This window comes from Dendrobates tinctorius, unplaced genomic scaffold (assembly GCF_039654945.1).
Source record: "Dendrobates tinctorius isolate UK_male_01 unplaced genomic scaffold, ASM3965494v1 ptg000134l, whole genome shotgun sequence".
NCBI classification, from domain to species: domain Eukaryota; kingdom Metazoa; phylum Chordata; class Amphibia; order Anura; family Dendrobatidae; genus Dendrobates; species Dendrobates tinctorius.
The window spans coordinates 8,977,393-9,002,754 of NW_027361802.1; the positions used below are offsets into that span (position 1 = coordinate 8,977,393).

General features: G+C 47.6%; 1 protein-coding gene across 2 annotated transcripts in view; it reads left to right on the forward strand.

Annotated features, from left to right (window-relative positions):
- ENTREP1 (endosomal transmembrane epsin interactor 1) overlaps positions 1–25,362 on the forward strand; it is a 208,633-nt gene that overhangs the window by 142,039 nt on the left and 41,232 nt on the right. For both annotated transcript variants that reach the window (XM_073543712.1, XM_073543709.1), the window contains exon 6: positions 7,559–7,692. In XM_073543712.1, coding sequence (XP_073399813.1) covers positions 7,559–7,692 — 134 coding nt within the window. The remainder of the gene's footprint in view (positions 1–7,558; positions 7,693–25,362) is intronic.

Here is a 25,362-nt window from a genome sequence, read left to right on the forward strand (position 1 = left end):
AGGTGACATCTGGACCAGACAGGTAGATCTGAGTGTTGTCTGCATACAGGTGGTACTGGAAGCCATGGAACTTTGAGTTGTCCTAGACCAAGGGTATAGATGGAAAAAAGTAGGGGCCCCAGGACAGAGCCTTGGGGGACTCCAACAGACAGAGGACGGGATGAGGAGGTAGTGTGGGAGTAGGAAACGCTATATGTGCGGTCGGAAAGGAATGAGGCAATCCAGGACAGGGGAAGGTCTTTGATGCCAAGGGAAGAAAGAATCTGTAGCAGTAGGTCGACTGTGTCGAAGGCAGAGAACAGGTCGAGAAGGAGGAGGATGGAGAACTGTCTGTTAGCTTTGGCTGTGAGTAAGTCATTAGTAATTTTGGTCAGGGCAGTTTTGGTGGAGTGGTGGGGGCAGAAGCCTGATTGGAGGTTGTCAAGGAGAGAGTTAGATGAGAGGTGGGAGGAAAGTTGAGCATGGACATGCTGCTCAAGGAGTTTGGAAGCAAACGGGAGCAGTGATATGGGGTGATAGCTGGGCATAGTAGTTGGGTCAAGGTTTGTTTTTTTTGAGGATGGTTGTGATGGTGGCATGTTTGAAGGCAGAGGGGAAGGTACCAGAAGATAGCGAAAGGTTGAAGAGATGAGTTAGTGCTGGAATGAGCGTGTTAGTGAGGTTGGGGAGCAGGTGGGAAGGGATGGGGTCAAGTGCACAGGTAGTGAGGTGTGATTTGGAAAGATAAGTAAGCTCTTCAGCGATGTTGGAGAGGGAGGTTATTATGGAAGGGCAGAGGTCTGGTATGTGGAGTGGTTGGGGTGGTGGAACAGGAAAGGTTTGCCTTGTTTGGTCGATCTTATTTTTGAAGTAGGTGGCAAAGTCCTCAGCAGAGATGAGGGGAGTTGGAGGTGGCAGTGGTGGGCGGAGGAAGCGGTTAAATGTGCTGAACAGTTGTTTTGGGTTGTGGGATAATGAAGATACAAAGCAGAGGTGAGTGCTAATTTCAAGGCAAGTGTAGCTTGTTTGAAAGCAGTGAATTCATCTGGCAGGCGTGTTTTCTTCAAACGCCGCTCTGCGACCCTGGATGCTTGTCGAAGTTTTTGGTGAGGTTGTTGTGCCAGGGTTGCCTATTGATTCGTCGCACTTTGCCATGCGTGAGAGGGGCAACTGAGTTTATGGCTGATGTGAGGGTGGCGTTATAGAAAGCGGTGGCGCTGTCCGTGTCATGGAGTGACGATATGTAGGACAGGTCTAAGAGAGTCTAAGAGTCTGTGAGTGTCTAGGTGTGCGAGGTTTCTGCGGGGATGTGCTAGTGGCTGGACATGGGGGGCAGGTGAGAAGGACAAGAATGAGAAGGTGAGTAGATGGTGGTCTGATAGGGGGAAGGGAGAGGTTGTGAGATTACGTAGGGAACAGAGGTGGGTGAAAAGGAGGTCTAATGTATGTCCATCTGTGTGGGTGGCTGTGGAGGACTACTGACTATGTCCAAAGGATAAGGTAAGTGACAAGAGTTTGGAGGCTGCTGGCTGGTGGGTGTCAATGGGGATGTTGAAGTCCCCCATGATGATAGTGGGGATGTCAGCAGAGAGAAAGTGGAGTAGCCAGGTGGACAATTGGTCAATGAAGGCAGTGGCTGAGCCCTGTGGTCGATATATGACAGCCATTTGGAATCAGCGGGAGAGTAGATACAGACAGAGTGAACCTCGAAAGAAGGGAGGATAAGGGAAGGTGGGAGTTGGATAGGGTTAAAGGAGTGGTTTTTAGAAAGGAGGAAACCCACTCCTCCGCCATGTCTGTTGCCAGCGTGAGGAGCGTGGGTAGAGTGGAGGCCGCCGTAACTCAGTGTGGCAGGGGAGGCTGTGTCAGGGGGTGTCAGCCAGGTCTCAGTGAGGGCCAGGAAGGAAAGGTTGTGGGAGGTAAAGAGATCATGGATTACGTGGAGCTTGTTGCAGACAGAGCGGGCATTCCAAAGTGCTCTAGAGAGAGGGAGCAGGGGGGTGTGGCGGTCAGTGGCACAGATTTTAATTGTGAGGGATTGCGGTAGTTTTTCTTAGTGTGAGAATGATAGGGGTGAGGATTAGTGGGATGTTTGAGGCGGGGGGGCAGAATTGGGGGATATGTCGCCAGCAGTGGGGAGAAGCAGAGAAAGGAAAAGCAGGTGGATGAAGGCGAGTGACCGACTTGTATTATATTTTATTTGGAGAGGTCTGAGTTTAAGGAGCAGGTCTGCAGATGAAGCAAAGTAGGGGGGGTAAGAGAGAGGGGGAGATAGTTATTTGGTTTGAGAGTGCAGGGGTTTGGGGATAACTAATTAGTGGAGCAAAAACAGTGAGGGCAAATGTGAGCATGGTTAAAGAGCAGGGTAAGAAAAGAAAGGCTCGTAAAATTAGAAGACAGTGATTATTCTTACCTTTCTGGCCAATTTCTGGACCATTTCTGATGTAACACTTAAAAGATGTCACACTTCAAATGATGTCAAACTGACCAAGGTCAGATCTGACATACTCCATGCAACTTATACCATTTAAATGTCCATGAAATGAAACCAGGTGAGAGAGAGGGGGGAGGAGGATGGAGCAGGAGGACAGTTCATAGCAGGGAGTAATTAACAGATTGCAGTTAATAGGACATTTGATGAGCATCAAAGCTGAAGAAAGAGGGAGGATAAGATGGAAGGATAAGACTAGGTGTGAGAAGCATGGGCATATCAATATGCATACAGTAAGTTTGAAGTATGGTAAATGGAATTAAAGTCAGGGAAAAAAGCAGCAGCGGACCAGAAAGAACAGACTATGGTCCTTATGCCACAACTAATGTACGTTTTGCACAATTCGCCGATATGGCTACCAAACAAACGGTTTTGGGGCATTGATTCTATCTTCAGATCCTTGATATGGGGCAAGAGGCAGGCACGGATTAAATTTGGAACTCTGCAAAAAGGGAAGGAAGAGGGAGGACTGGCCGCACCAAGTCCATGGGTCTATTTCTTGGCAGTACAGGGCCAGCATGTCAGGGGGTGGAGAGAGCTCGATTGTGGAGGAGCCGCTCACCGGGTGCTGGTACATGTGACGGGGAGACGCCCACTTATCCAGGGTCTAGAGGATGGTACCTTTAAGAAACTGGGAGCACCATATCCTACCATAGGCATGATTCAGAAGGTATGGGACACAATTAAAAGGATCAGAGGGGTGGATGAGCTGACTAGGTACTCACCGGTGTGGGACAATGAGCATCTGCCGGAACTTAATAAGCTGCGTCAAATGGGCAATTGGAAGGCGAAAGGAGTGAGATATGTGTGCCAGCTGCAGAGTGGAACGGACCTGAAGACCTTTGAGACATTGAGAGAGGAATTTGATTTGCCTTCGGTATGGGGGTTTCAATACTATATGCTTCGACATGCTTGGAGGGCACAGTGCAGATTGGGAGCCATGACGGTTCAGGGCGACATTGTACTAGACTTTGTGTGTATGAAGGGAGGGACGAGGGGAGTTATATCGAGCATATATCATGATCTACTACACTCTTATCTGGGGGACAGTCACCTCACTGCAAAGAGTAAATGGGAAAGGGAGGTGGGTACCCTCACAACAGAACAATGGGAGCCTATTCTTGAATATGTCCCAAAGATCTCTCTAAGCGAGCAGGCACGGCTCTCCCAATTATATGTAATACATAGAACATACAAAACACCACTGGTTCAATTCAAGGCGGGCTTGAGGGGAGACTCTAGCTGCCCTAGATGTGGCACAGACCAGGCTGGACTGTTACATATGTTATGGTCGTGTCCGCGGCTGGGGGCATACTGGCTGGTCGTTATCAACAAAATTGAGAGAGCTTATGCATGTACGCTCGACAGGAATCCAGTGCTGTGTGTTTTGGGGGAGGTGGATGGGATACCTGTCTCAGAACATTACAAGGTGGCAATAGCGAGGTTGCTGTATGTGGCACGCAAACTAATAGCACGAAAATAGAAGGATTCAGAACCCCCCACTAGGAGGGAATTTATTGCTCAGACACGTACGGTAATGCATTTAGAGGAAAGCATTTACAGGCGAAGGCATGGTGAAAGAACTTTCGAAAAAATATGGTCCGCCTGGATGACTGTGATATGATTGCTAAGACTCTCAATTTTACCCGGCATAAGGAGTATTGGGGGAGGGGGGGATGGCTTTGATTGTATTATTACAAGATATGTGAATTGTTACATGTATATTGATATCCACTGCTTATTGTTTAAAATCTTTTGAAACCTAAATAAAAATAACTGGTTTAAAAAGAACAGACTATGAGGAGTGCATGGGGTTCAGGGGTGCAGTGGGTATTCTGGATTAAAATAGTTCACTTGTACCTGTGGATGAAAGCAGATGGATCATGACATGGCAGCATGAAGGAGAATAAACTATGGTTTTACTTTATTATCATATATAATGTATTCTACATTTACTTGCTCTACTGAAAAACAGCTATCCTTACATTTATTTTCCAGTGACCCTGTGTGTCAAGAACACCACTTGCTCAAAACACACATACCTCATATGCGACCACAAAGGGAGAATTCGGTTCCCACTCACTTGTCTACTCACCTATTGGAGTAGGCCAACAATGAGCTAAGACCACCCTACAGACGGTCCCCACATCCACACCACGCTTTATGCTGCCACCACTCTCCATTTTACCAGGAGAGTGAGAGGCCTGCACTGTACAATACTCTGTTACATATGCACACCCAAATTTCCCAAGATCCTAAACGGTTCAATACTTACACTCTGGAGTCTGAATACAAGATAGCACAGGTACATTAGGGCAACAAATAACTAAGTTATTACATTTTAGATTTAATATACAAAAAGAAGTTGCTACTCCCGCAGGTGGCACACGTGGTTTGTGGACCCACTGAGCAATGGGGCTGGGCCTGCCTAGGAAGGGGCGAAGCTAAGCTTCTATCTGGTGTTCACTGAAGCTCCTGATGGTGGAGACAAGCTGGACTGCAGGCATCCGCCAGGTACCACTCCTATGAAAAATGAGGATGAATGAACTCATGGAGATCAACATCCAACACTGCGGAGACACCATCACATGTTTCTCAACGCAGTGATTCTAGAGCAATGCCCCCATCCCTTATGGGAAATATGCAAAAACATGCAAAACACAAGCCGCGGAGACACCATCACATGTTTCTCAACGCAAGCAATGACTAGCCAGGTCTTTCCCCGGGAAGGAACAACCACGTATTGCCCCTCATCAGTGTGGAGTAGGAAACTGGCTAGTAGGAGCAATGCCTAGTAAAAGACTGTGAAAAATGAGGATGAATGAACTCATGGAGATCAACATCCAACACTGCGGAGACACATCACATGTTTCTCAACGCAGTGATTCTAGAGCAATGCCCCCATCCCTTATGGGAAATATGCAAAAACATGGAAAACTGCTCCTACTAGCCAGTTTCCTACTCCACACAGGGCAATACCCTGAAACAGCTGTCTGTGGTTGGTTACCATGTTTTGGCATAGGTGATTTCCTTCATTGGAGACTGCCCTTTCCGTGGTTGTTCCTTCCCGGGGAAAGACCTGGCTAGTCATTGCTTGTGTTGAGAAACATGTGATGGTGTCTCCGCGGCTTGTGTTTTGCAGGTACCACTCCTAGGCTGACCCCAGGCGTTAGGTTCGCTGACATGAATGCAGGCTACGTTCAGACTGGGCTGATTCAGAGATTGGCTAGAGCAGTCCGGATACACAGAATACTCAGATAGGCACACATAGACATACTGGTTCTGGCACCAGCCACACATGGACAGAAGATGAGGTTCAGTCACTGGCCATTCACCGACTAGGGGAAGAGGTTACAGGCTCTGGATGCACATGGACCAGGGGTTCAGGTTGAGGAATGGTCACGCAAGGACCAGAGGTTCGAGTTCAGTATGCTGGCCACAATGGGACCAGGGTTTTAGGTACAGGAATGGCCACGCAAGGACCTTGATTTCAGGTTCAAGACACTGGTCACACCAGGACCAGGTGACCTAACAATTCACTAGGAGGAGAAACTCCACACTAATGAATATTGTTGATTTGGCGACTCTGTAAAGGGGAGGGAGTCTTTTATACAAGATGCCTCCCAGCAATTGGCTGGGAGCAATCTTGCAGGTGTACTCTGATATTAAATGTCTCCCAGCCATTTGCTGGCGGCAATTTACCATGTGCGCGCTGTCCCTTTAAGAATGTTACACTAGACACGCCTCCAAGAAGCACAGCATGCACAAGCAGGAGGCACGCCAGCAGACAGATGTCCCTGCATTGGTGAGTATGTCGGCGTCCCAGCATGGGGGAAGGAAGAGAGTCTTGCGGGGACGCCGGCATTAGCGTTACAGAAGTACATTGGTTACAAAAGGTGAAATTGGAAAAAGACATAGATAAAACAAATGGTCAAAAAGAATAACTAAAGCAACCGTACACAATTGGATCGTGAGATTTGGGGTGCAGAAAGACAATACGCATGTGGTTCTTCAGAATCTGACCCCGATATTTGGTAGATGAGATGTTATAAAGGATCTCACCAGACACCTTACTCCTCCCTCAGCTGAATTAAGCTAATTATATACCATATATACTGTACTTGTGTATAAGCCAAGTTTTTCAACACATTTTTTATGCTGAAAATGCCCCCCTCTGCTTATACATGAGTGAGGGTCCCACTTACAGTATTTTTCGGACTATAAGATGGAGGGGAAGCGGCAGCGGCGGAGCATCAGGTCACAGGAGGCAGGAGCCAGCTGCTACGGTTAACACATGTGCCCGCTGCTAAAGAGAAATGAATATTGACTGCTCTCCACGCCCATGGGAGTGGAGAGCAGTGAATATTCACTTATCTTTAATAGCGGACATGCCGTTAACCGCATCAGCCGGCTTCCTGCAGCTGCTGGGCTCTGAAGTGTGCCCGCTACTTAAGGGAATTCACTGCTCTCCACTCCCATAGTTGTGGAGAACACTGAATATTCATTTCTCTTTAAAAGCAGGCACAGTAGCCACAGCCACCGGCTTCCTGCAGCGGCTGGGTGATAAGGTGTGCTCACTAATTAAGAGAATGAATAGTCACTGCTCTCCACTCCCATGGGCATGGAGAGCAGTGATTATTCATTCCCTTAAGTAGTGGGCACACATGGTTGCCCGGCCGCTGCAGGAAATCGGCTGCTGTGGCTACTGTACCCGCTATTAAAGAGAAATGAATATTCACTGCTTCACATAGTCCCGACGTGGGAAGCAGTGAGTCTTCCGGCAGCTGTCCTCTGCTTGTAAGCAGCGCATGATGTTACTGCCATGTGCTGCTTACAAGTATAATTCAGCTACTGGAATCAGAACAGGATGCCCTATTTTTTGTTTGCTTTACAATAAAAAGAAAATCAAGTGTTCACAGTTGTAGGCATGTTCTTTACATGAACTGATACAAACCCTCAAAAACAACAGTGACGTTCCAGGTTGTGTGGTATCAAAACACAAAAATGCCAAGGGTTGAAAACTTCTGCAAACCACCATATGTATACAATTTTCAGGTTTAATGATGATTTTTCTTTTTTTGTCATAAGGATGAGTCCCAAGTCTCTGTAGAGGAAGCTGAAGAGCAAGATCGGGAGCCAGATTTTGAAGATTTTGTTCCACCTGCTCCTCCTCCTTCCTACTTTTCAACATTTTATTCCAACACTCCCAGAATGAGTCAGCGGTAAGTAATATACTGTATATTTTCTGCAAAGTGATCAGGATGAAGCAGCATCAACTATACCAAGAACTTTCTTTTGCAGACCAAGGCAACCCTAACACACGCTGCAAACACTTTTTCTTCAGCTTTTTTCTAGGTATGCCAAATGTGAAGAAAACTGCATTTGGCAGCATATTTCCTCAACTATGAGTTTATTCTCTAAACCTACAGCCCTGCTTCTCACCTTACCTAACAACCCTATTTCACTACCCTCATTTCCTCTTATACCAATAATTCAAAATCACTCTTCTACACTTTTCATTTTTTTCTTCAGCCCTATAGTGCGGGTGTTTATCTCTAATCTCAGCGCTTACGATCTGGCCCCTTGCTTCAAAGAAAAACTTGATAATATCCAACAGGAAAATATCTCCCTGTCCCTTATCTTCCCTCCCACACTTCATCTAGCTCACTTTCTGCCATTGACCCAGCCAGAGAAGTCTGCAGGCTCCTCGGTTCTTTTCGCCTTACTACCTATTCCCTCACATCTTCCACAGTTCCTCTCCCCATCTGTCACTAACCAAGTAACTCAAATATTTAAAGGGAATCTGTCATCATATTTTTTTTATGCTGCTGTCTATGTACTACTGTAATGCTGACTACATTCAAAGCTTTATTTTAGAAATCTGGGTTTTTGTTTTAGAGAAGTTTATTGTTGAATTTTTATTCAAATCGTCCATAAGTGCAGTGGGTGGGCACTTACTTACAGCACTTCTGCCGCTCTTCTCTTTTTCCTGCCCACGCTGCCTCAATCTGCATACAGGAAAGATCTACCATTTATCTTTGTACCGTGTTAGCCAGTAGATAGAAGAATATTTGGAATTAAGAGTCCTCAGTGGTTGATACCTTTTAATGGCTAACTGAAAAGATGGTAACACATTTTTCCTTTAAAATGGAATGCACCACCAGGTTTTCACTACATAGTCTGAGAGCAGCACAACATAGAAACAGGCTCATAGGACATTGTTAATGTCCTGCTCTCTCAGGGTTAACTTTTGCTGGCCTCACTTTGGATCTGGGAGGGGTATTTTTTACTCACTCCAGACTAGGATTCCCTGTCAGCTATACTGTTGTTCTGACTGTGTGTCTGACCCCCCTGATGTGCTTGTATACTGCATTGCTTCATTGCCACCCGTGTATGACCTGGTCTGTCGGCTCACTCTGCTCTCTGTCTCACGTTTTGGTACTATTGTCTTCTCCGGTTCTGACCTCCTGGCTTGGCTATCGTTACTCCGTTACAGTTTGTCCCTATTGTACCGTCTGTTGCCCATTCTGGTTTATTAATCTCTTGCTACGTCCTGACTATCCGCTCTGTCTAATCCTTTGGTACTGTCGTGCTTTCTTGTGCTTTGACCCCGGCCTGATCTGGTTTACGTCCTTGTCTATGCCCCTTTATAACTTTGTCCCGTAGTTACCCTTCTAGGAGTTTTCCTTCAGTTCCTAGCTCTCCGGAGCTTAGGCCACGTACCCAGCAGTCAGGTGCTTCAGGTCATATCTGGCCTGAAGCAATCTCTCTCTGCTCCTACTTCCTCTGAGAGACCTGTGGCCGCTCCACCCCTTGGCAGTCCCCTGCTTCAGGTCCTGTTTTTCTGAAGCACGCATCTTCACTGCTGCTGCCCCGCTTCACAGGTATCTTTGAGCACAGTTTGTGTAACTCAGGACACGCGCACTGGCTCAGTGAGCAAGTGCAGTGCGGTGTTCCTGACAACGGATCCCTGGGAGGACACAAAATAATCTGCAAAAACCTCTCGAATTGCAGCTGCAGCAGGGCATCCAAAATTAACTTGCTGATCCGAGGTGTTGATGGTGTTGTCCGATGGAGTTTCCACAGAAAGCAAGTGGTCTTGGTTAACTTCATGTTGCCATCAAAATTGTGTAAAACCACACGCCTTTACAATATTTGTTGCACTCTCTGGTCTTACTTCCATGCAGCTCATGAGTACATGCCACTTTCCAGACCGGATCCCAAAGACACACTCTACGTACCTTGCTCTAGTACGTCTATAATTAAAGATTCTCTTCCGTGAATCTAAAGATCGTTGGGGAAAAGGCTACATTACATTTGGGGAGAGTCCAAAACCCTCATCAGCAACCAGGACATATGGAAATTGGTGGTTGGTGTAGTCCAGTAATGCAGCAGGTTCAGGGACATTTAATTGGTTGTTCTTCAAATGGTACTCAATTCGAGAACAACTCCAGATCCTTGCATCAGATGTGCTCCCATAAGCCCCAATGCTGACCATAACAAAATTGTAATTGCTGTCAGCAATTGTCATTAGTACAATTGAAAAATAATGTTTATAATTGAAAAATTTGGAGCCAGAGAAGGCCATTTTTTTGACCCTGATATGCTTCCCATCCAGCGCCCCGATACAGTGTGGAAACTGCGTTTTTTTGGAAGTCCGCTGCTATAACTAGCCAGTCTTCCTGCTTTGGTGGAGCTAAAACAATTTCCTTTAGGTGCTCCCACAATACCAAACAGGTATGTGCAACTATCTTGGACACTGTAGTAATCCCTAACAGGAACTCAAAATGAAGTGCCGAAAAAGAGTTGCCTGTTGAAAGGAATCTGTAATTTAAAAAAAAAAAGGGGGAGTTAAACATTAGTAAAGCCTAAATTAGCTATTTAAAAAAAAGGTAGTCATTACCTCAGTGTCACAATAAGCCTCTGTTCCAGAGAAATGCAGCGAGGCATTCTGGTATTCTTGAATATTATCCGAGGCCGTACCTCTGACAACAGCAAATCAAAAGTTGCCACGGACATAAGGCAGTATGTAAAGAATTTCTCCGGGTGATGACGCAAGTCACTGTACAGTATATGGAAATGACCTTTCCACGAACGCTGCAACAGAATTGGGTGCACCCACAGCCTCCTTGGTGCAAGTGCAGCTGCTGCTCTTTGCTCATGCTCTAAATGCTGGTTAAGCAACCAACACAGAATCACATCATCCATCTTCAAAACGCCTCGACATGTTCAGAAAACTGAAATCCAAAGTTTGCGTCAAACAAAGGACACAGAGCTCTGCACACTGTGAAGGCCAGAAGAAAATGGCACTGGAGAAAGGGCGGATCCTTTCTTTGAGGTGTTTTTTTATTATTGTTCCTTGACAATTTCCTCGGGTTTTTTTGTTTTGTTTTTTTTTTTCAATTTTATTTACAATTTCCTGTTTTGTTTTTTTTTTTTACTTTCCTACTTTTCAAAAGCTATTCCAAACCAGAAAAACAGCGATCCGAGAAGATTTTTGCAGCATGTTTTTGCGGATGACCGTGAAAATTACGGCAATACAGCCCGCAAAAAACACGGCAAGTGTAAAAGAAGCCTTAGAGAACACCAATGAAAGAAAAAAGGCAAAAAAATAATTATTTTTGCATCACTTTATTCCGAGAGCTATAATTTTTTTATTTTTCCGGTGATGGAGCTATATGGTGGCTTGTTTCTGAGGGACAAGATGACGTTTTCAGTGGTGCCACGTTTATTTATATCCATCTTTTTGATTGCGTGTTATTCCACTTTTTGTTCAGTGGTATGATGATAAAGCATTGTTTTTTATATAAAATAGTTTTTATTGTATAAAAGCACCAAAACATAAAAAAATGATATAAATGAGGTATCGCTGACATCGTACTGACCAGAAGAATAAAGCTGCTTTATCAATTTTACCACATGCATAACGGTATAAACACCCCCCCCCAAAGAAAGTTAGGGTTAGGGTTGGGGCTAAAGTTAGGGTTAGGATTGAGGCTAAAGTTAGGGTTGGGGCTAAAGTTAGGGTTATTGTGGCTAAAGTTAGGATTAGGGTTGAGATTAGGGTTAGGGTTGGGATTAGGGATAGGGATGTGTTAGGGTTAGGTTTGTGGTTAGGGCTATGGTTAGGGTTGGGATTAGGGTTAGGAGTATGTTGGGGTTAGGGTTGGAGTTACAATTGGGGGGTTTCCACTGTTTAGGCACATCAGGTGCTCTCCAAACGCGACATGCGTCTAATCTCAATTCCAGCCTGTTCTGCATTGAAAAAGTCAAACTGTGCTCCTTCCCTTCCAAGCTCTGCCATGGGCCCAAACAGTGGTTTACCCCCACATATGGGGTATGAGCATACTCAGGACAAATTGCACAACAACTTTTGGGATTCAATTTCTCCTGTTACCCTTGGGAAAATAAAAAGTTGGGGGTGAAAAATCATTTTTGTTAAAAAATATGATTTTTTTATTTTTACGGCTCTACATTATAAACTTCTGTGAAGCACTTGGGGGTTCAAAGTGTTCACCACACATCTAGATAAGTTCCTTAGGGGGTCTACTTTCCAAAATGGTGTCACTTGTGGGGGGTTTCCACTGTTTAGGCACATCAGAGGCTCTCCAAACGCGACATGGTGTCCGATCTCAATTCCAGCCAATTTTGCATTGAAAAGTCAAACTGTGCTCCTTCCCTTCCGAGCTCTGCCATTTGCCGAAACAGTTGTTTACCTGCATATATGGGGTATTTGCGTACTCATGATAAATTGTACAACAACTTTTGATGTCAATTTCTCCTGTTACCTTTAGTAAAATAAAACAAATTGGAGCTGAAATAAATTTTTTTGTGGAAAAAAAGTTAAATGTTCATTTGTTTTTTTAAACCTTCTGAAAATTCCTGTCAAGCACCTGAAGGGTTAATAAACTTCTTGAATGTGGTTTTGAGCACCTTCAGGGTTCAGGGGTGCAGTTTTTAGAATGGTGTCACTTTTGGGTATTTTCTGTCATATAGACCCCTCAAAGTGACTTCAAATGTGATATGGTCCGTAAAAATAAAATGGTGTAAAAATGAGAAATCACTGGTCAAATTTTAACCCTTATAACTTCCCAACCAAAAAATTTTGGTTCCAAAATTGTGCTGATGTAAAGTAGACATATGGGAAATGTTACTTATTAACTATTTTGTGCGACATATCTGTGTTTTAAGGGCATGAAAATTCAAAGATAGAAAATTGCAAAATCACAAATAAACACAATATCAAAGAAATTTTACCACTATCATGAAGTACAATATGTCACGAGAAACGTTGTTAACCCCTTCACACCCGAGCCTGTTTTTGCCTTCGTGACCGGGCCAATTTTTTCAATTCTGACCAGTGTCACTTTATGAGGTCATAACTCTAGAACGCTTCAACGGATCCTGCTGATTCTGACATTGTTTTCTCGTGACATATTGTACTTCATGATGGTGGTATAATTTCTTAGATATGAACTGCGCTTATTTGTTAAAAAAAATCAAAATTTAGAAATTTTCAAACTTTTAATTTTTATGCCCTTAAATCAGAGAGTGATATCGCACAAAATAGTTAATAACTAACATTTCCCACATGTCTACTTTACATCTGCACAATTTTGGAAACATAATTTTTTTTTTTTTCGGACGTTATAAGGGTTAAAAGTTGACCAGCGGATTTCTCATTTTTACAACAAAATTTTCAACATTCAAGAAGTTTATTAACCCTTCCGGTGCTTCACATGAATGAATGGAATGTGGAAGGAAAAAATAAACATTTAACTTTTTTTCACAAACATTTTACTTCAGAACCATTTTTTTTATTTTCACAAGTGTAAAAAGAGAAAATGAACCACACATTTTTTTGTGCAATTTCTTCCGAATACGCCGATACCCCGTATGTGGGGATAAACCACTGTTTGAGCACACGGCAGAGCTCAGAACGGAAGGAGTGCCGTTTGACTTTTTCAATGCAGAATTGGCTGGAATTGAGATCGGATGCCATGTCGCATTTGGAGAGCCCCTGATGTACCTAAACAGTGGAAACCCCCCACAAGTGACCCCATTTTGGAAACTAGACCCCTTAAAGAACTTATCTAGATGTGTCGTGAACACTTTGAACCCCCAAGTGCTTCACAGAAGTTTATAACGTAGAGCCATGAAAATAAAAAATCATTTTTTCTCCTTCGTCTCATTGGGGGACACAGAGACTGTGGGTGTGTGCTTCTGCCGTCTGGAGGCTGACACTAAGTATACAAAAAAAGAGTTAGCTCCTCCTCCGCTGCATACACCCTCGCCCCCAGACCGGGCGTAACTCAGTTTTTTGCTTAGTGTCTGATGGAGGCACACGCAGTCTGGAGCTCCAGACTAGGTTTGTTTTTTTTTCCTCTATGAAGATAAGACAGGGGTGACGGATCCTATAGAGAGGGTCCGATCTCCCCAAATCATCAACGGGCGACCATGTGTGAGTAACCCTCCACGTGTTTCTCTCCCGCACCGAGGGACACATCTGGGACTTTTCCCCGGACAACTATTTTTCTTTTTTATTTTGAAAGAGGCGGCAACGCATCCTGATAAGAGGATTGCGGTTTCCCCATCGTCCCCAACGGGCGAGCACGTGTGAGCGATCCTCCACGTTGTTCTCTCCTGCAACGTGGAAATGCCCCTACCACCCCTAGGTAGTAAGTCCAGGGGTGGAGTTGGAGGCGCAGGTAAGCCAGGGATTGAAGCGGAGAGCGGTACAGTAGCCTCCCCCTCCCTGCCCAGGGATGGGGTTGAGAAGCACCTCCGTAGAGCCCCCTCGGCGGCCCGGCTCACCTTTGGTTGATAGGCCGGGACCAGGTAGTCCGTCTCTCACCCGGCGCTGCCCCCGGCGGGTAACGCCGCACGCGGAGCGCGGCCGGAGCCCCGCGGGCGGCCGCGGCCCCCGCTGTATGGGGAGATCCGTGAGCGCGCGCCCGCCCGCCGACTTCCGGGGATGGCCGGAAGCCCCGCCGACTAACTTCCGGGGGCGGAGAGCGGCGGGCGCGCACAGTGACCGGGGAGCTCCCGCCCCCTCCCTCCAACGCCGCACGTGGAGTGCGGCCAGAGCCCCGCGGGCGGCCACGGTCCCCGCTGTATGGGGAGGTCCGGAGTCCGCGCGCCCGCCCGCCGACTTCCGGGGATAGCCGGAAGCCCTGCCCACTAACTTCCGGGGGCGGAGAGCGGCGGGCGCGCACAGTTACCGGGGACCTCCCGCCCCCCTCCTTGCATTTCCTCGCCGAAGTGGGGCCGGAAGCCGCCCCCTATCTCCAGGAGTGCGAGTGCCCCGGCGGGTAACGCCGCACGGAAGAGACGCAAAGTTGGGCCATTACCGGTGGGTAAGTGCATCCCCGTTGCGAGTGCCGCACTAGTAGTCAAGGAAGGGGTTATCCTCCTCCTCCTACCCTACCTTGCAATATGTCTGGCAAAGGGAAAGCTCACTCTTTCCTATACGCTGTTTGCGTTTCCTGTGGGGTCAGGCTGCCTAAAGCACAGCCGGGTAAATTTTGTGAAGCCTGCGAGTCGGAGCGAGCCCAGGAGCCCCCCATTGTTGCAGAGCCCAGAGGTCAGGACCCTCCAGAATGGGCGGTGTCTTTATCAAACTCTATGATGTCCCTTACAAAGGCAATCTCTCCAAGGCCCAGGTAGGGACAAGGATGGTGGTCTGCCAGCGGAAGACAGCTCGTCCACGTCTCAGGACCCTCCGACCGTTAGAGGCCGCTCCAGCACCAGACAAGCTCATAGCAAAAGAGCTCGTTCCCCGTCGGCCGGACCCTCTGGGGCTTCGGTGGCGGGTATTAGGGTATCTCGTTCCCCGTCGCCGAGCTCAGGAAGCGAGCAGGATGAGGGCGAGGAGGAGGAGGAGGCCTGGAATCCAGAAAGCCTGGGATACCAAGACTCGGTGGACAGCCTCATTGAGGCAGTCAACCAGACTTTAGAGATCGAGGACGATGTGTCCACGGCCTCAGGTCACAAGGTCTCCTTCAAAAAGACCAGGCGACCGCATAGAAGTTTTGCCACGCATCCGGAGTTCGAGGAGCTAGTTCAGAAACATAGGGAACACCCGGATAAGCGTTTTGCAATGCAAAAAGCGCTGCAAGCTAAGTATCCGTTTCCTCCTGAACTCCATAAGGGATGGGTGGAGTCGCCAGTAGTGGACCCACCGGTATCACGTTTAGCGTCAAGATCGCTATTGTCGATACCCAGCGGTTCTTCTATCAAGGACCCAACTGATCGCCTTATAGAGGGGCTTGCCCGCTCGGTGTATGAGGCAGCGGGGTCGGCCCTTGCCCCCTCCTTTGCGGCTACTTGGGTGGCTAAGGCCATGGTTTCGTGGGCGGACGCTCTGCAGAATGCCCTCCAAAACAGAGACCTGCCTGCGGAGGTCTTGGAGGTGACAAATCAGATCTTAGGGGCAAGTGATTTTCTCGTCAGCGCCTCTCTGGACGCGGCCGAGTGTTCTGCGGTGGCAGCAGCAAATGCGATTGCCATTAGGCGAGCATTATGGCTGAGATTGTGGAAAGCGGATTCTATCTCCAAAAAGTCCTTGACCTCATTGCCTTTTCAGGGCAATCGGTTGTTCGGTGAGAAGCTTGATAAGCTTATCTCAGAAGCCACAGGGGGGAGGAGTAGTTTCCTCCCGCAGCAGAGGACTTGGCCAGCATTCAGGCAGACACAGAGGCGTTTTCGGCCTTTTCGTAACCCCTGGAGGGGGACTTCGGCCAGAGCATCCACCTCCGCAAATGATGGTCAGATTAGGGAAAGGCAAATCTCTTACAGAGCCAATCCGCTGGGTAGAGGCCGAGGCCGTTTGCCCAGAACAAGGGGGGCCAGATCCCAAAAGCCTCCAGCAAAATGACTCGAGGCGCTTCGTACCTTCGGACGACAGAGTGGGCGGATGCCTACTAAGGGTCAGCCACGTTTGGGTCGCAGTGGCACGCGACGCTTGGGTGGCAGAATTGATATCGTCCGGGTACAAGATAGAGTTTCTCGGACTCCCGCCACGGCGATTCTTCCGTTCCCGACTTTCCGGAACAGAGTCGCAGGCGGAGAGTTTGTTACAGGCCATAATGACGCTACAGCGCAACGGGGTCATTGTCCCAGTACCGAAAAGCGAAGAGACACAAGGTTTTTACTCCAACCTGTTTTCGGTCCCCAAAAAGGACGGGACAGTAAGGCCAGTATTAGATCTAAAAATCCTAAACAAATTCATCAGAGTCAGGCGGTTCCGGATGGAATCCCTCCGTTCGGTCATTGCAGCCATGGATCCAGGGGAGTTCCTGGCCTCGATCGATGTGCAGGATGCATATCTGCACATTCCGATTTTTCCTCCACACCAGAGGTTCCTGCGTTTTGCGATCGGAGGGCGACATTTTCAATTTGTTGCTCTGCCCTTCGGTCTGGCCACTGCTCCCAGAGTCTTTACGAAGATAATGGCGGTGGTTATGGCCATCCTGCATGCTCGGGGCATAACGGTACTACCTTACCTGGACGACCTTTTGGTAAAGGGGCCGTCCTTTCAGGCGTGCCAGGAGAATGTCAGTATCACGCTGGATACCCTGGCGCGTCTAGGCTGGTTGATCAATCGGAACAAATCGTCCTTGGTTCCAGCCCAGAGAATTGTATTCCTAGGCATGGTTTTCAACACCTCCCGGGGGCTGGTGATCCTCCCTCGGGACAAAGCGCGAAAGATCAAACAGGGGGTACGGAACCTTCTACAGCCAGGCTCCAGATCCATCCGGTACGGCATGAGTGTGTTGGGCAGAATGGTGGCGGCGATGGAGGCAATCCCGTTTGCCCAGTTCCATCTCCGTCCGCTTCAGCATGCGCTCTTGTCAGCATGGGACAGAAGGCTGCTATCCCTCAGTCATCGGTGCAATTTGTCTCCGCTGGTCCGACAATCACTCCGATGGTGGACTCGCGACTCGTCTCTTGTCCAGGGGAAACCCTTTCCCCCGGAACAGTGGTTGGTGGTGACGACCGATGCAAGCCTGCAAGGTTGGGGAGCAGTTTTCCAGAGTCACACAGCCCAGGGGCGGTGGTCCATTCAGGAGATAATTCTCCCGATCAACATTCTGGAGATACGGGCAATACGATTGGCCCTGCAACATTTTCAGTGTTTCCTGAGACACCGGCCGGTGCGCATTCAGTCGGACAATGCTACAGCAGTAGCATATGTCAACCATCAGGGGGGCACGCGCAGCCAAACAGCCATGCGCGAGGTTGGACTGGTACTGCGTTGGGCCGAAAAGAACCACGTGGTAATTTCAGCGGTGCACATTCCGGGAGTCGAAAACTGGGCGGCAGATTTTCTCAGCCGACAGGGGGTCGCGGCAGGGGAATGGTCCCTGCACCCCGAGGTTTTTCAACAGATCTGCCAACGGTGGGGGACACCAGACGTGGACCTTATGGCATCCAGAGAGAACGCCAAAGTGCAAAGGTTCGTCGCTCGATCCCTCGACCCGCAGGCGATCGCAGCAGACGCTCTGGTGCTTCCATGGAGCCAGTTTCGTCTCCCATACTTGTTCCCCCCGCTACCTCTGCTTCCAAGGGTCATCAGAAAGTTAAGGAGAGAGAAGGTTCCAGCAATTCTGCTAGCGCCAGACTGGCCTCGGAGGGCCTGGTATGCAGATCTGGTTCAGCTAGTGGTGGACGTACCCTGGCGTCTACCAGATCGACCGGACTTGCTGTCCCAGGGGCCGATCTACCATCCGAACTTAGGGGCCCTGTGTTTGACGGCGTGGCCATTGAATCTTGGCTGTTAACACAGGCAGGATTCAGGCGCGATGTGGTGGCCACGATGGTGAGTGCCCGAAAACCTTCCTCGGCGAAGGTATATCATCGGACTTGGGAAGTTTTTTTCCGTTGGTGTAGGGATCGCGGAGTGGCTCCTCTGGTTTTTTCAACCCCCAACGTACTGGCTTTTTTGCAGGCAGGGCTGGACGCAGGGCTGGCTCCGAGTTCGCTCAGGACGCAAATCTCGGCCCTGTCGGTCCTTTTTCAACGAAAGGTCGCTTCGGTCTGGCAGGTTAAGACGTTTATGCAGGGGGTCGCACATTTAGTACCCCCCTATAAGGCGCCGACGGAATCATGGGACCTGAACTTGGTGCTCAGGGCCCTTCAGGAGCCCCCCTTCGAACCCTTACAAGAAGTCTCCTTACCTTACCTGTCCAGAAAGGTCGTTTTTCTGGTAGCTATTACGTCTATTAGGCGGGTTTCGGAATTGGCGGCTTTATCTTGTAAACCGCTGTTCTTGACTTTTTATAAGGATAAGGTAGTTTTAAGGCCAGCTCCCCCCTTCTTGCCGAAGGTTGTCTCGGCATTCCATATCAACAAAGACATTGTCTTACCTTCGTTTTGCCCGGCACCGGTGCACAGGGTAGAAAAGGCTTTGCACACACTGGATCTGGTAAGAGCTCTTAGGAGGTATGTGACAAGGACAGCATCTTTCCGCCGGACAGACTCTCTATTCGTGATCCCAGAAGGGAGACGGAAGGGGCTTGCTGCGTACAAAGCGACTTTGGCCAGATGGGTTCGCCTGACGATTCAAGAATCTTATGAAATCAGTGGCACGCCGGTTCCGGCAGGGATCAGGGCACACTCGGCTCGAGCAGTGGGTGCCTCATGGGCACTGCGACACCAAGCTTCAGCGGAACAGGTGTGCAAAGCAGCTACCTGGTCCAGTTTGCATACGTTTGTCAAACATTATAACGTACATACCCAGGCATCCTCGGATGCAAGCCTGGGAAGAAAGATTCTTCAGGCAGCAGTTGCGCACCTCTAATCAGGGGCGCAAAGTAGCATGGATTGGGTGAGCTAAGATCCCGCCCAGGGACTGCTTTAGAACGTCCCACAGTCTCTGTGTCCCCCAATGAGACGAAGGAGAAACATGGATTTTTGTGAGTACTCACCGTAAAATCCTTTTCTCCGAGACGCTCATTGGGGGACACAGCACCCACCCTACTAGCCAGTTGGCTTTTGCTTATTTTAAGTTATACAAATCCTTATGTAAGGATCAGGGTGGTCCCTTTTCCAGACGTATAATTTCTTGCCTGAGTTTAAGGCGCGTTCTCCGACTGCTTATGCACTAAACTGAGTTACGCCCGGTCTGGGGGCGAGGGTGTATGCAGCGGAGGAGGAGCTAACTCTTTTTTTGTATACTTAGTGTCAGCCTCCAGATGGCAGAAGCACACACCCACAGTCTCTGTGTCCCCCAATGAGCGTCTCGGAGAAAAGGATTTTACGGTGAGTACTCACAAAAATCCATGTTTTTCCACAAAATGATCTTTTAGCCCCCAATTTTTTATTTTCACAAGGGTAACAGGAGAAATTAGACCCCAAAAGTTGTTGTCCAATTTGTCCTGAGTACAGCGGTACCCCATATGTGGGAGAAAACTACTGTTTGGGCACACGGTGGGGCTTGGAAGGGAAGTAGTGACGTTCTGAAATGCAGACTTTGATGGAATGGTCTGCGGGCATCATGTTGCGTTTGGAGAGCCCCTGATGTACCTAAACCCCCAATTCTAATTCCAACCCTAACCCCAACCAAACCCTTAACCCTAATCCCAACCATAACCACAACCTTAACCACAAACCTAACACCAACACACCCATAACCCTAATCCCAACCCTAACCCTAGCCCTTACCCTAACCTGCGTACCTGCTTTTTTTTTCTTTACTTTTTTTTTTCTTTTTGTGACAAGATCGCTGCCCTGCGATCTGACTCATAGTAACGCCACTTCTCCTCTAATCTCACACTAACAGATGATCAGAGGAGAAGCAGCGTTACTATGTGAAAAGATCGCTGCCTGGCACATAGTAACTTAACATGTGAAAAAGATCAGCCAATTGTCCCCATTATTCTCATCTATTGTTTTGCCTACTTGGGCAGCATGGGGGTTCAGTGGTTGGCACGGTGGCTCAGCGGTTGGCATAGTGGCTCAGTGGTTGGCACGGTGGCTCAGTGGTTAGCACTTTATCTCAGGATCCTGATTATGGTAGTACTACATTTTATTGGTACCAGTCCTACCATACCAGAGAAGTCGTGTTACAATGAGTGAGATCACCGGGAAACAAGCAACTTTTCCAGTAACACGACTTCTCCTCTGATCTCACACTGACAGATGATCAGAGGTGAAGCAGTGTTACTGTGTGACTAGATCGCTGCCTGGCACAGCTGTGCCAGGCAGCGATCTTGTCACACAATAACGCTGCTTCTCCTCTGATCATCTGTCAGTGTGAGATCAGAGGAGAAGTCGCGTTACTATGAGTGAGATCGCGGGAAACAAGCAGCTTTCCCATCGAGCGCTCTCATTGGCTGCTGTGACGCTGACGTCATCAGGACCTGAACCAATCAGGTCTTGATGACGTCGGGGGTCCCAGCATGCATTGTGCACCAGGATCCCTACATTAGAAGGTATGTGGGTGTCCCGGGGGGCACAAAACCGCCGACAGTAGATAAACGGCGCTGCACAAAGCCCAGCAAGCGCCAACGTTTATCTACTGTGGGCGGTCGGGAAGCGGTTAAAATCACCGGGATCCATGGAAGCATTCCAGAGTTATTACCTCATAAAGGGACAGTATTCAGAATTGTAAAAATGGGCCCGGGCATTAACATGCATACCACCCTTGGGGGTAAAGGGGTTAAAGAGGCCGATCTCTCTTGGCTCTGTTTTTACCTCTTTCACCGCTCATATAGTGTGTCATCTGCTGGCTCTTCTTCTTCTCCTTCATGTTGGTGTTCCCCAGGGTTCAGTTCTCAGTCTCCACCTCTTTTCTCTGTACAGTGCCCATATTGGACAAACTATAATCAGATTTGGCTTTTAGTGACATGTCTATGCTGATGTCACCAAATAATACTTATTCTCCAGACATGACTGCACTACTACAAAATACCAGTAACTGTCTGTCAGCTATCTCTAACATTGTGTTCTCTTTTTATCTTAGGAGATTCACTGGCAAAGGATAAAACTAATCTTTATTAAATCCAATTATTTCTATACCCTCAATTCACCCCCTGAAGCTTAGTCAGAAGGTCGCTAATAGAAAATGTATACACTTTTACTTACTGTGTTGCTCAACAGCTCCTCTTTTAGGTAATTTATGTCTGTTTAGAAACTGCATGGTGCACGCCTGCTGGGAGAACTCTTTTCTATTAGGTGTCACGGCGGACTCCTCACCTACGTCACAGAGGTGTGGACCCGGCTCTATGGTCTGATTGGTCCAGGTGGAACCTATCGCATCTGTGTCTGGGTGTGACGTTACTAAGGGGGCGTGGTTATGAGAGGTTCTGCAGCAGCTCCAGCCTGTATATGACACACAGCTCTACATGAGAGGTTCTGCAGCAGCTCCGGCCTGTATATGACTGACAGCTTTATATAAGAGGTTCTGCAGCAGCTACTGTCTGTATATGACTGACAGCTCTACATGAGAGCTGTCTGTCATATACAGACAGGAGCTGCTGCAGAACCTCTCATGTAGAGCTGTCAGTTATATACCGACAAACAGACCCACTCTACTCACCAGACCGGAGGGCAGTACAGAGAGAGGGTAGCAGAGTAGGAGCGGGAGCAGCAGGGAGTGCATAGCTGCCTCGGCAGCGTCCTCTTGTCTGTGTGTGTCTCACATGCTGCCTGCTACCGGTACAAAGCCGGAAAGCAGAGCGCGGGGCGTGTCACCGCCGGCGCCCATCAAGAACAGCGACGTCACGCGGGTGGTGAGTCATCAGAGAGTCAGTGGAGCTGGAGCCAGAGCCAGCCAGGGGGTCGCCCTTCGCCGACGCCGCGTCAGAGCAGCGCGCTGCGTGCTAATAGGTATGTGCACGCGCACGTCCCAGAAAATCATGGGCGCGCGTTTAAAGGGCCCACGCACTTAAAGGGGCAGCATTTTTAAAGGGCCCCAGGAACCCTCGGGGCCCACCGGGCATTTACCCGGTACCCCGCCAGGCCAGACCAAGCCTGAATGTAATCATTTAATAGGAATATAAAATGATTTTATGAGCAGTCAAGTGTTCCTTGAATGGCATATAGTGGGCGGTCTGAAAAGTGAGCTTAGTAAAGGACAGTTGGTCTGCACTAATAATTCACAGTTGCTATATTACATAAAGTATAGGCAGAACAATAACTATACTATAGCTTCACACGTTATTTATCATTGACTGACCTCCTTTGAAGTTATTTATGAGCCTATGGAGTATAGAGCTTGAAGCCTATATATAGGTTGCTGTTTTCCAATTACAGGATACATGTTTTTTAGGGTTTTCTTTTTTGTCTAATCTCTTTGGAATATAGGCTAATATTTAATTACGGTAGGTCTCCCGATGAGTCTAGAGACAAAAGGCTATGAGAGTGAGTGCGTACTGACACGTCACCCTATACACTGAGATGTGGGGTTTATGTTTTCTATTAGTCAACTTCTGACTAAACTTCAGGGGGTGAATTGTGGGTATAGTTTTAATCGGATTGAATAAAGTTTAGTTTTATCCTTTGTCAGTGAATCTTCTAATCGAGGGATATTTGATAATTTTTCACTGAATTATCTATATTTTAATAATAAATAAATAATTTTATTTATATAGTAATAATAATTTTATTTATATAGCTGCAACATATTCCGCAGCACTTTACAATTAATTTTAGACTGAATCTGTCACATAGTTGCGCCCTAGTCCATCCCTGTCCCCTGGATTACTCCTGAAGGTGGAGACATCAGGGTCACGTGCCTTGCTAAACTCCAATATTAACCCTTATCTGTTCCCTCCCCCACCCAGGGAGGTGTGAGGCCGAAGTTTATAGGATAACAGTACCCAGACAAACAAGGGAAGAACGGACAGGGATAAATGAAAACTACAATCATACAAAATATACTCACCAAACAACAGAGTGGAACACGTTTAAGGTGTAGGAAGGTGAAACCAAAATAGTAGAGGATGAGGATGAACACACAAACAAACTCCACGCAACAATCTCCTGAACAACTCATCAAACACCTACTCCAAACACGAATTTAACCTCCAACTTCTTAGGCCTGTTTCACACTTCCATTTTTTGACGTCAGTCAAAATCCGCCAATTTTCGAAAAAAACGGATCCGCCAAAAAAGGGGCGGATCCGTTTTTTTCCCCCATAGACTTACATTAGTGGCGGATCTAGACTGACGGTCGTCCGTCCCACCCGTCTTTTGACGGATCCGTCAAAATTTTAGCGTCGGATGGGACGGACTCTGCAACGTTTTTTTCAGAGCGACTGTCGGCTCGGATGGGACGGACTCTGCAACGTTTTTTTCAGAGCGACTGTCGGCTAATTTATATTGCGCATGCCCTGCAGATTCGCTGGAGCAGGGCTTTTAACCCCTGAGTAGCGTTCCAGAACAGCCGTGCAAAGAAAAAAAAAATTCTCTCACTCGTTTTCCTTTAAATTTCGGTCACTACCTGCTAAAGCGGATCCGTCCAAAAACGGATCCGGTGGCATCCGTTTGTGTCACAACGCTGACAGATCCGTTTTTTTCACAACCTGGCGGATTTGAACTGATGTCAAATAACTGAAATGTGAAACAGGCCTTAGGCTAGTTTCACATTAGCGTTTTTTTGCGCAGCGCATCGTGCGCATAAAAAACGCAAAGAAAAACGCAAAACAAACGCGCGTTTTTTTTCGTCATGCGCACGCTGATGCGTCAAAATAGCGCAGCGTTACTTGCGTTTTACATGCGTTTTTGCATGCGGTTGCGTTTTTTATGCGCATGCGTTTTTAGGTGTGACATTTCACAATAGAAAAATCCTTGAACACCAATGGGTCACCAGTGGGCGTGTGTCATTGGAATCTTTTATAGACCCTGTACTGCTGAATTCATCAGATTTTGCTGCTGTTTCCGGTGTCAAGATGGACCTGCGTCTGGATAATTTCCGCTTCAAGCTGGATCTTGACATCGCGCTGTCTCAGGCGTATGCCTTTTGTTGCCAGCAAGAAAGGGAGAGGGAGAGACAGCAGAGACGGCAGCGGCGTCGGTTTTGGAGGCATCCAATCATCGAACTCCGGGCAAGCCGTGGAGCATATCACACGCTGTACAGCGAGCTACAGGAAAACCCGGAGAAATTTGCTGACTATACACGGATGTCCCAGGAAAGCTTCTTTGACTTGCTGGGTATGGTTGAAGGAAACATCCGGAGACGGGACACTCAGCTCCGGCGTGCCATTCCTCCCGAAGAAAGGCTCCTTGTCACCTTACGGTATGTATGTTTGCATAATTTTTTTGGCTTTTTCCATTTTTTTTTTTTTTTTGGTCCAAAAAATTAGGTTTTTTTTTGGCTATTGAATTTTAACATTATTTTTGGGAAATTGCTTTTTTGCATAATGCTTTTTCTTCTGTCATGTACTAATCCCAAGCCTTTATAAAATGTTTTTTTGCTATGTTGTATTAAAAAACATGCAAAATAGTTAGGCCATGTACTTTTTTATTTTCAGTGTTTTTAGTAATACCCAAGACAGAAATATAATTATTTTTTCTTTTTATGTTTGGCAGGTTCCTGGCAACTGGAGAGAGTCTTTCATCCCTGCATTTCCAGTACCGGCTGGGAATCTCTACTTTATCCGGGATTGTTGCCGACACCTGCAGGGCTCTGTGGGATGTTCTGTGTCCGGAGTTTCTGCCATTGCCCACTGCCGAAAAGTGGCTTCAAATATCGGAGAAATTCTGGGCAGTCTGCAATTTCCCGAACTGCCTAGGAGCGGTGGACGGGAAGCACATCCGCATCACAAAACCCGCAAGAAGTGGCTCCGAGTACTACAACTACAAGAAGTACTTTTCCACAGTCCTAATGGCCATTGCGGATGCAGACTGCCGGTTTGTGGCGGTGGACATAGGGGCATTCGGACGGGGCA